The 13,050-nt window shown below is 47.4% G+C and overlaps 2 protein-coding genes across 2 annotated transcripts; one reads left to right on the forward strand and one right to left on the reverse strand.

Moving 5' to 3' along the window:
- Window positions 1-5: 5 nt before the first annotated feature.
- On the reverse strand, window positions 6-4,646 carry si:dkeyp-117h8.4 (uncharacterized protein LOC572032 homolog). The gene is made up of 9 exons (XM_068725287.1): window positions 4,494-4,646; window positions 4,271-4,334; window positions 3,503-3,558; window positions 3,089-3,122; window positions 2,963-2,988; window positions 2,804-2,879; window positions 1,128-2,708; window positions 371-404; window positions 6-281 (listed from the first exon to the last, which is right to left on the reverse strand). The coding sequence occupies exons 1-9, from the start codon at window positions 4,569-4,571 to the stop codon at window positions 272-274; spliced, it is 1,959 nt and encodes a 652-aa protein (XP_068581388.1). The 5' UTR covers window positions 4,572-4,646; the 3' UTR covers window positions 6-271.
- A 302-nt stretch (window positions 4,647-4,948) lies between these two features.
- Window positions 4,949-12,013, forward strand: aasdh (aminoadipate-semialdehyde dehydrogenase). The gene is given in 13 exon segments (XM_068725340.1): window positions 4,949-5,323; window positions 5,976-6,096; window positions 6,726-6,994; window positions 7,071-7,263; window positions 7,367-7,608; window positions 7,678-7,784; window positions 7,877-8,049; window positions 8,254-8,554; window positions 9,195-9,307; window positions 9,393-10,268; window positions 10,350-10,475; window positions 10,582-10,713; window positions 10,905-12,013. Coding segments are annotated over 13 exon segments (3,267 nt in total). The 5' UTR covers window positions 4,949-5,105; the 3' UTR covers window positions 11,301-12,013.
- Window positions 12,014-13,050: the final 1,037 nt, after the last annotated feature.

Here is a 13,050-nt window from a genome sequence, read left to right on the forward strand (position 1 = left end):
AAACAAGTACTTCATCTTTCTTCTTTTTCCTCAGAAACTGCATGTTGAGTCATTTTTATTATAATAAACAGATAAAATATGTACTTAGATAATGATGCACAAAGAGTAAAAAAAAGCTTTGAGCTAGAAAATATACAAGAGAATGAAGCGAACGATAGACGTGTTGACGGTACAGTAAGAGAGAAACACAAACAATAAGGACCACAGAAGAAGAAGAAGCTTCTCACTGATGTTTGATAGTTCTCCTTCCGTGGACCGATGGAATCCCTCTTCACCATTTTCTGAAGGAAAGGAGGCCGATGATTAAAACACATTAATACTCAAAGAGGTGAGGAAACAAACGGCGCACATCAGACTTCATCATAATCACCTCGGGGAGAATCTTCTGCTGTCCAGAGAACTTCCTGTTGAATGAAGCAGAGCAAAGGAAACTGATTAACTCAAACTGCTCAAAGGAACACTTCACACCTCCAGAATGATGATGTTACTCACAGCATGGTGCTTTGAATCCTTAAATAAAATGATGATCTTGCGTGCCTCTATAAGTGTCTTAAAGGGCCAGTGTGTTGCATTTAGGGGGATCTATTAGCGGGACTAGAACTCAAAGTTCATATCAGTGTAGAATCACCTGAAGCTCATTTTCGTTATCTTAGAATGAGCCCTTCATGCTGACACGGGGAGCCGGTCCTCTTCAGAGTCCGCCATGTTTCTACGGTAGCCCAGAATGGACAAACCAAACTCTGGCTCTAGAGAGAGACTTTCACATTTTTAGTTACCCAAAGGCCACCGTAGTTCTTAGAAATAGAGGAGTGAGCGGACAAGCGTTCAGTCGGTTGCCACCAAATCCTGCACACTGTCCCTTTAAATAGTCTGGTTTTAGTGAAGACGCATGTGTTTGTGAAGCGGTGAGCATACGATGGATGAACAAGACTTTAAGATTAAGCTGTGAGAGTTTGTAAACTGATGTTTTGATGTAGTTTTGCCTCCATTCAAGAGGACTCTAACATGTGGTGAGTAACCGTTGTAAAAGAGATCATTCTGGGGTAGAAGTACTCCTTTAATCTAAACAGACCGGACATGAATGAAGCCTCCTGGAGCATAATACGATGTTTACAGAGGAGGCTCACCCATTCCAGAGGAGTCAGCAGCAGACGCGTGGCTGCGTTGACTCGTCCAGGTCTCCTGATGTGCATCTGCTGAGCTCTGCTGCGCGCCGAGTCTCTGAAACATGCCGGGTTTCCTGAGGCCGTACTCGGACGGAGAGAGACAGCGCCTCAGCATCTCTCTGCCGTGGCGTTTGGACCCCGGGGAGGACGGGCAGCGCTCGTCCCTGTAGCGTTTGGACTGCGGGTGGCCGTCCCGCTCCAGCTCCCTGTGGCGTTTCCTCAGGAGGGAGCGGTGGGGCGACAGGGCGAGAGCTGCCAGGGCCGAGGAAGAGGAAGACGACAGGACTCTGCTGGCCTCAGAGCTTTTAGCACAGAGGCGGCAGTGGAGCCCGTTGAAGAAGGAGGATTTGCTCTGGCACACAAACTTGTGGTAGAGCTTCAGGAAGTCCTCGTCGAGCTTCTTCGGGGAGTACGAGACGCGGAACGACGGCAGGGAGGAGTCAAAGGAAAGGTGCCGCCGGAGCCCGTGGCGACCTTCTGCTGCTGCCGACTGAGGCGAACGCAGCTGTGGGTGGAGGGAGTGATGGGAGTCTTGAGGGTGAAGCATCCTCAGGGGCACAGCCGGCTTCTGCGGAGGGGTGGAGATTAATCTGGGCCTCGAAGGCTCTCTGGAGAAGCTTTCCCCAGAATACGTTCTCGGGCTTCTGGAGAAGCTTTCTCCAGAACACGTTCTCGGGCTTCTGGTGAAGCTTTCTCCAGAACACATTCTCGGGCTTCTGGAGAAGCCATGAGGAGATCTACTGAGGCTGGTCATCATCCTTGCATGTGAGGGACTCTGCCTGACCGGGGAGCCGTAGACGTCTGGTCTTCCTCTGGCGGTCTCCAACGCATACACAGGGCAGCGATCAGCCTGCAGCGAGTGAGCGTTGAGCGAGAGCCTCCTGGACCTGAGAGACAGGTCTATGGGTGCACTGGCGGCGGGACGGCCGGGTCGCGAGGGACTGAAGGTGCAGACGGAGGGCTGCTCTCCCAGCCGGGACGCTTCAGACACCGTGAAGGTCTCGTTCAGCGGGCTCTCTCTTGGCGTGAAGGTCTCAGAGGGACCCGATGAGTCCAATAAGTCCATCACGAGGACCGGCTGGTGCTGCTCCCTACGCGTCCTCCGAGGAGACTGCTGCTGCACGTCGTTCACCATCCTCAAGGGAGACTGAGCGGTAGTCTCGGTCCCCGTGAACTGCCGTTTCACGGGGCTGTTTCTGATCTCGAACAGCGTCCGGCTGCTTTCGGTTTCTGGATTTGTGCCGGTGTGTCTCAGCATGACGAAGGTGTTGCCGAGGTTGCTTCTGCCCGACTGCCGCCGCCACCGCCGGTACCTCCTCAGCACCGAGTCGGCGGCCTCGGAGACGTGCTGCCGGCGCCACGCCCGTCCTATCCGGCTGATCATGCCGGGGTAGAGCTCCACCAGAGAGCTGCCGTGACTCCTCAGGCTCATCTCCAGCACAGAGTCTCCGTCCTCGGGCTGGACCTCCGCCTCGGAGACGGTCCTCTGGCTCTCGTCCAATGAGCTCACAGTGAGGCCGGTCGAGTCGCCCGTAGACGTCCCTGTAGGACGCGACAGAGGAGAAGAACGTCACCTACAGCACATTCTCTGCCACGTGGTGTTTTCAAAGTTTGCCGGCTGCTTTTCTCGCTCTTACCGTCGTCCTGCACAGACAGCTGTGCAGTGGAAACGCAGGTGTCATCAGATCCGCCATCTTGATACGAGAAGTCCAGCTGTTGAAAAACAAAACCACGATGACGTCATGATGACCTGGATGTTTAAGACAGAACTGTTGAAGTGAGGACGGTGCATTCACCTGAGAGTCTCTGGTGACGTCCTGGGCTGTGGTGGAAGAAATGTCAAAGGAATCAGATTCATAATTAATATACAATTCATAAACATGTGTGAGTTTCTATTCTTGTGTTTGGTTGTGGACACTAACCTCTTATTGACTCATCTCTTAAATCTGTCAGGCTCTGAGGAGACGACAAGCGTTTGATTATAATCGCTGTACAAATATTTAATATCTAAATAAATATTAAGACTCATCTTTAAGATTCTGAATCACTTCACAACTTTCAAAAATGTATTTGTGTGTCTGAAAACATTTCACAACTGTACAATTCATTTTTGAAATTTCAGATTTTATTTATGTAACATTTTCATTTTTTAGTCAATGAGAATTGAGAAATATAGTAAAAAATGTTTATTTGTGTAAGTTTAGCGTGAATGAATGTTATATTTAGGCTGTGATTGTTAACATTATCTTTTTAAATATGACATACTGAAAGATTCACTCCTTCATAAATCAGGTTTTTGTATGTTGTGTCATAAGCACTGCAGTGTTTGTTCAGACCTTTGACTCCAGTTTGCTGATCTCTGCTTTAGACAGAATCATGTAGCGTTCAAGAGCTTCATCAGAGTGGAGAAAAAGAAACACAATGAGACACGGGACAACTACACAACTACACAGCTGCAGACATGGAGACAAATCACTGTTGATTAATCAGTAAAATGTCTTGATTGATGATCTAGAATAAAAATGTGAGAAAAAGGTGAAAACGCCCAAAAATCCTCAGAACTTAAGGCGACGTCTAAAACCCCGAAATATGATATTTTACTGGCATTATATACACAACAGCTAACAATAAGTCAATTATTAAAAGTGTTAATACTGTTCATTGACTCAAATGATTTATTCAGCACTAATAAGAAAAGACAACAAAATATGCTCACATTGATCATTTAAACAAATTTATATTACAGTTAAATCTGGAATAAAAAAGTTAAAGTGGAAATAAAAACAAAAGTAATATCAAAATAGAATAATAACATTAAAAAGATAATAAAACACAGCTGTTTTGTATAAAAAGTGATTTAAAAGATGAGATATTAAGAATGAATAATACAATTAAATTTAAATTAAAATAAGAAAATAAAATAAAAAAATAAAATAAAATAAAATAAAATAAGCGTTAGTTGCAGCCCTAATCTCTTCATTTCTATGTGCATTAATTCCTTTTGGCGAATTGTTAACAAGGACCGAAACGCATTACTGCTACTACTACACACCCTAAAGAGAGTAACGTTACTGTAACGTTACCTTTTAACGTGCGTTACTTACTTTGTGGTGTTGTGCTGTCGAGGTCCACCTCCACTCCTCCATCTTGGTACTGAAGCTTTGAATACTGTAGTAAACAAAAACAGACGCAACGTTAAAGCTAACATCGTCATCTTTAACGTGAATTCAAGCTAGCGTTAGCTACGCTAGGTTACTCCACTGACGCTAACTTACGTGCTAACGGTAACACAGCAACCGTTAAGCCCGCTAGCCTCATTGAACACACCTTGTCTATGATTCGTTCCAGTGAGCTTTTGTAGTTGAAACTATTTATAGACAGTCGTGTCCTTAAAACGTCGTCCATGTTGCCTATAGAAGTATGTTTCTTTACGTTAGTGGAGTAGCAGCAGCAGGCTAAACAAATGGCGCTCTTCAGGTTTAAAACTGTTTCTCGCGACCGATGATTGGACAGGGTGGCCTTCACTGTCACTCGGAAATTATGCTTTCCAAAATAGCGCTCTTGAATATTTCAGGTTAAAAAAAAAGGTTTTAATTTTTTGATGTCAGCGTTACACATATGTAGTCAATAATATGGTGGAGGGAAATTTTTAACACGTCAATATGTTTTGTGCTCTGTATATTGTTGTTTTTAAGTAAGATGTCGGGACGACCGACTATGACAGAAGCATTTGAAACAGCCATCAGCGCGTACGTCATCTACACGCGACAAACAGCAAACACGTTTCCGCCTCTTCCATCCAAAACAAAACCCAAATTCGTCTGAATTTGAACAATATATGAATTACAATGCGATCTAAACGCTGTTGGGGTGTTTTTTTGTACAGAGTTGACGCTAACAGAGGATGCGCTGGTGGTCCTTGAACGGCTCATCGTCAGTATGGCCGCTCGGACGCTGCAGGAGCTCGTAGCCGCCGCTGCCTCTCTGCACCCGGACAGAGCAGCTGTGAAGTACGCCGGGTCCCTGCTGCTGTACAGAGACCTGGTGCAACTGGCCGGTGAGCTGGCTCGTGCTCTGCGAATCAACTGCGCTCCTAATGGCGGAGTGATCGGGCTGTACTGCTCCGATGATCTGTTCATACCCGTCTGGATCCTGGGGTGAGTTCTCTGCTGCTGCTGCTGTTGTTGTTGTTGTTGTTGTTGTTGTTGTTTTCACTCCATGTGACAACACAGAGTCTGATCAGGAGGCTACAGCAGTATCTTAAAAAAAAGAAAAGAATTATTATACATTTTTTTAATAATAATAATAATAATAATAATAATGATATTACCTTCTTAACGTATTCCCTATTTATTGTAAATGAAATGTAATACTTTCTTTTTTCTATCTTCTTATCTTATTATTTTTTTATATAGGAGATACTTTTTTTGTGTTTTCATCTTATATGTAATACCTTCTTTTCTTATGCTTTTATCTTTTCTTATTTTTTTATACATTTAATACCTTCTTTTCTATAGCTTCTTATTTTTTGTATAGGAGATAGATACCGTTTTTATCTTATATGTTTTTATACATTTAATACTTTTCATTTATGATCTTTCCTTTTCTTTATTGGCTTTTATTTTTAAAAAATGTTTTATTTTATTTATTCTACTATCATATGAAATGTGCTGATATAAATAAACCTGACTTGACTAAACATTTTTAATTTCTGTACCGTATGGGTGGGTGGTGTTTTGTGTTGGGTGGTGTGTTATGTTGGGTGGTGTTACCATGAAGGGTGATGAAGTGTCCCGTGTTGCTCTCCAGCGTCCTGCAGTCACCGGCTGCTTACGTCCCTCTGGACCCAGAAGCTCCAGGACTCTTCACCTCCAGAGTCATGAACCAGTGTGGCCTGAAGTTCTGCGCTGTGAAGACCGACGTCCTGCAGGTTCAATACCTCATGAACGTATAGACAGAACAATAATGATCATGATTTATTATGCATTATTATTAACAACAACTCTGTGTTTTTAAAAATAAATTAAAGACCTGTTATTATTTTAATGTATAATAATATTATAGCCTTAGTCTTTAATTCTTTCTTTTTTTACATTTTAATTATTATTCCTGGTGTTTATTTAATTTTTTTTTACATTTATTTATTAATTTTTAATATTGTGTTGCTTTATTGTTGTAATTTTTTTGTCTTGCAAAATTGTTTTTATGGTTTATTTATTTTTTTATTTAATTTTTTAAAACACTTCATGTCTGTGTGAAAGGTGCTCCGTAAATCAATAAAGTTGGGTTCAAACTACAGATAAATGAATTATTGTTCCTCTCAGGACCACATGGAATCTGCTCAATATAGATTACATAATCAAAATCTTAAAAATGAATTATGACATCACAAGACGGGGCCATGAAAGGAGCTAATAATCCAGGACCAAAATCCTAAACATCTACTTTCATAATGTCTCCTATGAACCATATTCAAATCAGTTGAGTGTGTTGTACGTTAGTGATATTAGTACATCTGTTGACGTCCCTCTTTGTCTCTTCGTCTCTCCTCCCGTCCAGATGTTCCAGGCCGCTCTCGTCGACCACGCGTCGGTGGAGGTTTGTGCGACGCTGCCGAAGTTCAAACTGACTCTGGTGCGACTGGAGCCGCCGCCGCGCCAACGAGGCCCAGAACAAACCGGAGCCCAGACGGCAGGGGGTGCCGGTCTCCGCCGCGATCCGGGGCTCAGAGACCTGGCGTACGTGCTGCACACATCTGGAACCACCGGGCTCCCGAAGATCGTGAGGGTGCCGCACAAGTGCATCCTCCCCAATATCCTGCACCTGAGGTGTGTGTTGGCGTCTTCACCGGCCTCTAAAACCGTCGGCGTGTTTTTAAACCGGTCGTCCTCTCTCGCGGTTCAGGTCTTTGTTTCAGATGAGAGCAGACGACGTGGTTCTCCTGGCCTCGCCCTTAACCTTTGACCCGTCTGTGGTGGACGTGTTCCTGGCCTTGTCGTCCGGCGCTCAGCTCCTCGTCGTCCCGACCGCGACCAAGAAGACGCCCGGCCGGCTGTCTCGACTGCTGTTCACCGACAACAAGACGACCGTCCTGCAGGCGAGCGGGACCTCCTTTATTTTAAAATATGATATGTAGAATAATATCATTATCAAACAATGATCATCTCTAGTAATGATGCCGTCTTCTTGTTTCCACGCAGGTCACGCCGACGCTGCTCTGCAGCTTCGGCCGCCGCGTCCTGAGGCGGGAGGTTCTGTCTCCCGGCTCCTCTCTGCGGGTTCTGGCTCTGGGCGGAGAGGCCTGTCCCTCGCCGGCTCTGCTGAGCAGCTGGAGGCACGAGGACAACCGCACCCGCGTCTACAACGTGTACGGCATCACCGAGGTGTCCTGCTGGGCCTGCTGCTACGCAATACCGGAGTCTCTGCTGCGGGCCGGCCTCCTGTGAGTGCACCTCTGTCTGAGACTTCTCTCTGAATCCAGCTTCTGTCTGACACGACGTGTCTTTTCAAGGTCGCCGTCCTCTGTGCCTCTCGGGACTCCTCTGGCGGACACAACGGTGGAAGTGAGGGACGAACGCGGCCGCGTTGTTACCGAGGGCGAAGGGCAGGTGTTCATCGGTGAGGAAGATCTCTCACACACACACACACACACACACACACACACACACACACACATCTTATTCCATAAACCCGTGTGATGCCTGGTGCAGGCGGAGAGGACAGAGTGTGCCTCCTGGACGACGAGGAGGCGGCCGTCCCCGGGACGATGAGAGCCAGCGGAGACTGGGTGGACGTCAAGGAGGAGCAGATGTTCTACCTGGGACGGAGAGACCGGCTGGTGAAACGCCACGGCAAACGGGTGAACCTGGAGAGCGTGCAGCAAGTGAGAACGTCTTCAGTACTTTTAATTTAGTTCATGAACGTAGAGCAGAGAGGAAGAACAGCAGCTGGACCTGATGAGGAGCGTCATGGACGGAGGGGTCCTCTGGATCCAGGATCTCTGAGAAGAACCTGTCCGTGGAGGTGTTGAGTTCAGGTTTTAACTGACTGGAGACGAGTGTTGATGTTTCTTCTCCGGCTCCTCCAGCTCATATGCAGCCTGCCTCAGGTGGAGGCCTGTGCTGTGGGTCTGCACGGAGGCTTCCGACTGATCGCCTTCGTCGTGGCGTCCACATCTGGAGGAGACCGGACGGCGGCTTCTCCTCTCATAGATCCAGCGGATCCAGCTGCTGCCTCGGCGGAGCGGGGGGGAGACCTCCCGTCCCCCGCGGAGGAGACGGATGGAGATCTGAGCCGACTCGTCCTGAACCGGCTGTCCCTGCTGCTGCCGTCTCACAGCGTCCCCGACACGCTGGTCCTGGTCCCGGTCTTGTGCCTGACTGCTCATGGTGAGCGTCACCGTTCTCACACTCACTCACACACACACACACACACACACACACACACACACACACACACACACACACACACACACACACACACCACACACACACACACACACACACACACACACACACACACACACACACACACACACACACACACACACACACACACACCCCAACAATAACTTAACTCTTCCGCTCATTTCTTCAGCTCCTCTCATGTTTCATTCATTCATTCATTCATCTCCTCTCTCCACTCTCACATGGACCTCCACCCAATCTTCATAACGTTAATGGAGAATTAGAAATCTTGGAGAGGGATTATAAAATATTAAAAAAAAATATTATTAATTATTAATAATAATAAAAAAAGAACATATAATATATAAAAATAATATAAAAAAATGGTTTCAAATTAATATTAAAATAAAAATGAGACTAATAATAAACAATAAAATATTAATAAACAATACTTTTTAATATATATATATATACAATTTAAAATTAATAATAAATTGAATAATAATTTGTCTAATAATTAGATAAAAACAATATTAATCATGATAAAAATATGTATATAATGAGAAATGAAATAAATACAATAACATAGTAAAATAATAGACATTGTTCTCCCTGGTTTCAGGTAAAGTGGACATGGAGGCTCTGATGAAGACGTACCAGAGACAGAGACGCTCTTCAGAGTCTCCACGGTTAGATTTCACCAAACTGAGGCGAACCCTGCGGTCCTTGTGGAAGGTACGGCCCGTTATCCAGAACTCCACGTTTAAATACTTCCGGGTTTCACTTTTCACCTGAATATGTGTTTATTTCTGCACGACAGGAAGCTCTGGCTCTCCCTGAAGATGCGTCCGTCGACGACGATTCCAGCTTCCTGCTGAGTGGAGGAGACTCCCTGAAGGCGCTGCGTCTGCACGAAGACATCCTCGTTGCCGTGGGGACGACCTCGCCGGAGCTCTTGGAGGCCATCCTCGACGGGACCTTCTCTGACGTTCTGCGGCACGTGGAGAGAGCGGCGCTGACGCCGCCGCCGCCGGAGAGCAGCCCGCCACCGACGGCCGTGAAACGCCACGCCAACCGACCCTCCGACACGCGGGCTGTTAAAGTTCTAAGACGAGCAGGTGAGGCGATCCAAATCGGACGTCTGCGTTCAGACTTCCGGGCCGACGCGCTCGGAGAGACAGAACCCGGCGAGGAACGCGGAGGTGAAGTTCTGGGCCTCGAGCTGAGCTGGTCCTCGGACACGGGCAGATGTGTGGACGCCTCTCCGGCGCTCCTCGTGCAACCCGGTAAAACAACGGTGTTCATCGGCTCCCACTCGCACCGGATCCAGGCTTTAGACCTGGCCGACGGGAGCCTCCTGTGGGAGCGAGTTCTCGGGGACAGAGTCGAAGCTTCGGCCGCCGTGTCTCGCTGCGGGAGCCTCGTGGTTATAGGTCAGCTGTCCTGAAACACTGCGACTGTGTATCTGACTGTGTTGTTTTTCTTTGGGATTCATGGACCTTTCTTTGGGTGGGGGGGGTTGATGTTTCCAGGTTGCTACGACGGCTGTGTGTACTTCCTGTGCGCTGCGTCTGGGACGACGCGGTGGACTTTCGAGACGGGAGACGCCGTGAAGAGCCGTCCCGCCGTGGACCCCCTCACGGGTCTGGTGATAGTGGGCTCCCACGATGGACACGTCTACGCCCTGGACCCACAGGTAGGACGATCATGTAGATCCTTTAACAGTGACGTCATCTAGTGACTGTAGATACATAACGGTCACGTGTTTGTGCTTCAGGTGGAGCAGTGTGTTTGGAGGCGGAGCTGTGGGGGCGGAGCTGTGTTTTCCTCGCCGTGCCTCCACCCGTCACTCAGACAGCTGTACGCCGCTTCGCTGGGAGGTCGTTTACTCTGCCTGAACCCTGTGAGTGAAGCATCACACTACAGCTCACCGCTCTGTTCACTGAAGGCCGTTTTGAGACGTCTTTTTTTAATTGTCTGTCCCCCCTGTCCCCTGTCCCCTGTCCCAGGACAGCGGAGAGGTCCTGTGGTCGTACCGTGGAGACGTCCCGTTCTTCTCCTCGCCAAACGTCTCCTCCGGTCTCGTGGCGATCGGATCGGTGGATGGAAACATCTGCTGCTTCAGCGACACCGGGACGCTGGTGAGGCTGCCGTGTGACCGCGGTGTGAAACCTTAAAGGGACAGTGCACCCCAAAATTTTAAAATACATATTCACAAACTAGAGTGCGAGAAGACAGACGTCTCTGGGGGCAACGTCTCCAACACTTAAAGGGTGAACTGTCCCTTTAATGATTGCAAATTGAGCCAAAAAATGTCTTTTCTGTTCTGCAGGTTTGGCAGTTTTTAACAAAAGGCCCGGTCTTCTCCTCCCCGTGTGTGACACCGGACCAGCAGAGGGTTCTGTGCGGGTCACACGACGGCCGCCTGTACTGTTTGAGCCGCGCCGACGGCTCCCCGGTTTGGACCTTCCAGACCACGGGGAAGGTGTACTCCAGTCCGCGCGTGTTCGACGGCGCCGCCGTGGGCCGGAGGGGGACCCTGGTGGCTCTGGCCTCCACGGACGGCACGGCGTGGATCCTGGACGGACGCGACGGACGGACGCTGGCCTCGCTCCGGCTCCCGGGGGAGCTGTTCTCGTCCCCGGCGGTGCACCAGCGCTCCCTGGTGGTCGGGTGCCGCAACGACTACGTGTACTGTTTGAATCTGACCGTCAAAGAAGAAGCATAAGACGTGTTTCTGCACTGTTGTCTTTATAATAAACACTTTTATACCGTTAATCGAAGTTCATAAAGAAATGAAGAGTCCTTCGGTTCAGACATCAGTATTTAATTTACATTATTCAGAACATTTTCTGTCCCTTTTTTTAAGAATTTTCTCTTAAGTGGGGACAAAAAAAAAAAAAGTGCAAATAATACCAAACATTTTTCTCGTTACACATAACACTGCGTACACGACACGATTGTGCACGAGCAACGTTAGAAAAACAAAAAATGACAAAGTGACTCTTTCTGACTTCACACATGAGATCATTAAGTGAGTGGAAGGACACGATGGAGGGCTTCTTCTTCTTCTTCTTCTTCTTCTTCTTCTTCTTCTTCTTCTTCTTCTTCTTCTTCTTCCGTAGAGGAAATGCTTACGTAAAGATCATATCACGAGGAAGTGATGGCCTACAAAACACAAGTGTGTTACGGGGGGAGGATGAGCTATGAGAACTGTGTGTGTGTGTGTGTGTGTGTGTGTGTGTGTGTGTGTGTGTGTGTGTGTGTGCGTGCGTGTGTGTGTGCATGTGAGAGAAGAGCGACGGTGTGCAGCTCACTGTGAACGCCCCATGAAACACTTGTGGTCGTCAGTGCTGTGTTCAGGTGCACCCACCGTGTGGTTTATGACAGTTTTTTCAGGTGACTTTTAAAAAAAAAAAAGAAAAAAAAAAGCTATCACAGTCGTCACGGACACAGTGAGGATTGTTACGCTTAAGTTTAAGAGTGTGATTAAAAAATAAAGAAAGAAAGAGAAAGGTTTGTTTTTGTACATGACAAAAGATTCAGTATCGTTTCATCCATGGACGGATTGTGAGACGACGGACCCCTGGACACACACATGTAGAAGACACCATCGTATCCACCGGAGCAAGAACCACAGACTTCATCTTTCTGGACGTTATTCCCTTTTTTTGTAGTCATTTTGAGTCTCTTTGTGGCTGTTTTGCCCCTCGTCATAGTCGTTGTGAGTCTGTTCTCTTCGCAGACGTTTTTCATCTCTTTGTAGTTGTTTTGTGTCGATTTGAGTCCCTGTAGTTGTCGTGTGCCTCTTTGTGGTAATTTTGTCGTTGCGTTGTGTCTCTTTGTGGCTGTTTTGTGTTTCTTTGTAGTCAGCTCAAGTGTCCTTGTACTTTGTGGTCGTTTTGTCCCGTTTCAGAGTTGTGAGTCTCTTTGTAGCTGGTTTGCATCTCTCTGTGTTCATTCTGTCTTTTATTTTTACTATGCAGTTGTTTCATGTTTCTTTGTAGTTGTTTTGAGTCTCTTCCTGGTTGGTAAGTGTCTCCATAATTGACATTTAGTAAGTGAAGACCGGTGGGGGGGGGGGGTTCCAGTAATCCATCCATGGTTCATCCATCCATCACATAAAGAACACCTGTAACACGTCCATCAGCAGATCCTTCAGGCTCACGGTGGGTTCCTGTTACTGGTAGCCCTTAAAACAAGGTTCAGACGGTCCCCCCCCCCCTCTGTTGATCAAACACCGTCACATGTCAGAGCTCCGCCTCCACCCGAGAACTGCTTCACCTCCCGTTGTGTGGAGCGAGTGATTTATATACAACCATGGTGACACAGTTGGCTACAAAATAAAATAAAACAAAAGAATTGGGGTTGGCTATTGCAATGGCCAGCTGTGGTTCTGATTGGCTCTCCCCCCCTCCTCCCCCCCCTCCACATGTGGGACATTATACTTTGTGTGTTTGTATACAGTATGTGCATGC

The sequence above is a fragment of the Cebidichthys violaceus genome, unplaced genomic scaffold, assembly GCF_023349555.1.
Source record: "Cebidichthys violaceus isolate CVI_PGR_0920_01 unplaced genomic scaffold, fCebVio1.0.p SCAF_35, whole genome shotgun sequence".
NCBI classification, from domain to species: domain Eukaryota; kingdom Metazoa; phylum Chordata; class Actinopteri; order Perciformes; family Stichaeidae; genus Cebidichthys; species Cebidichthys violaceus.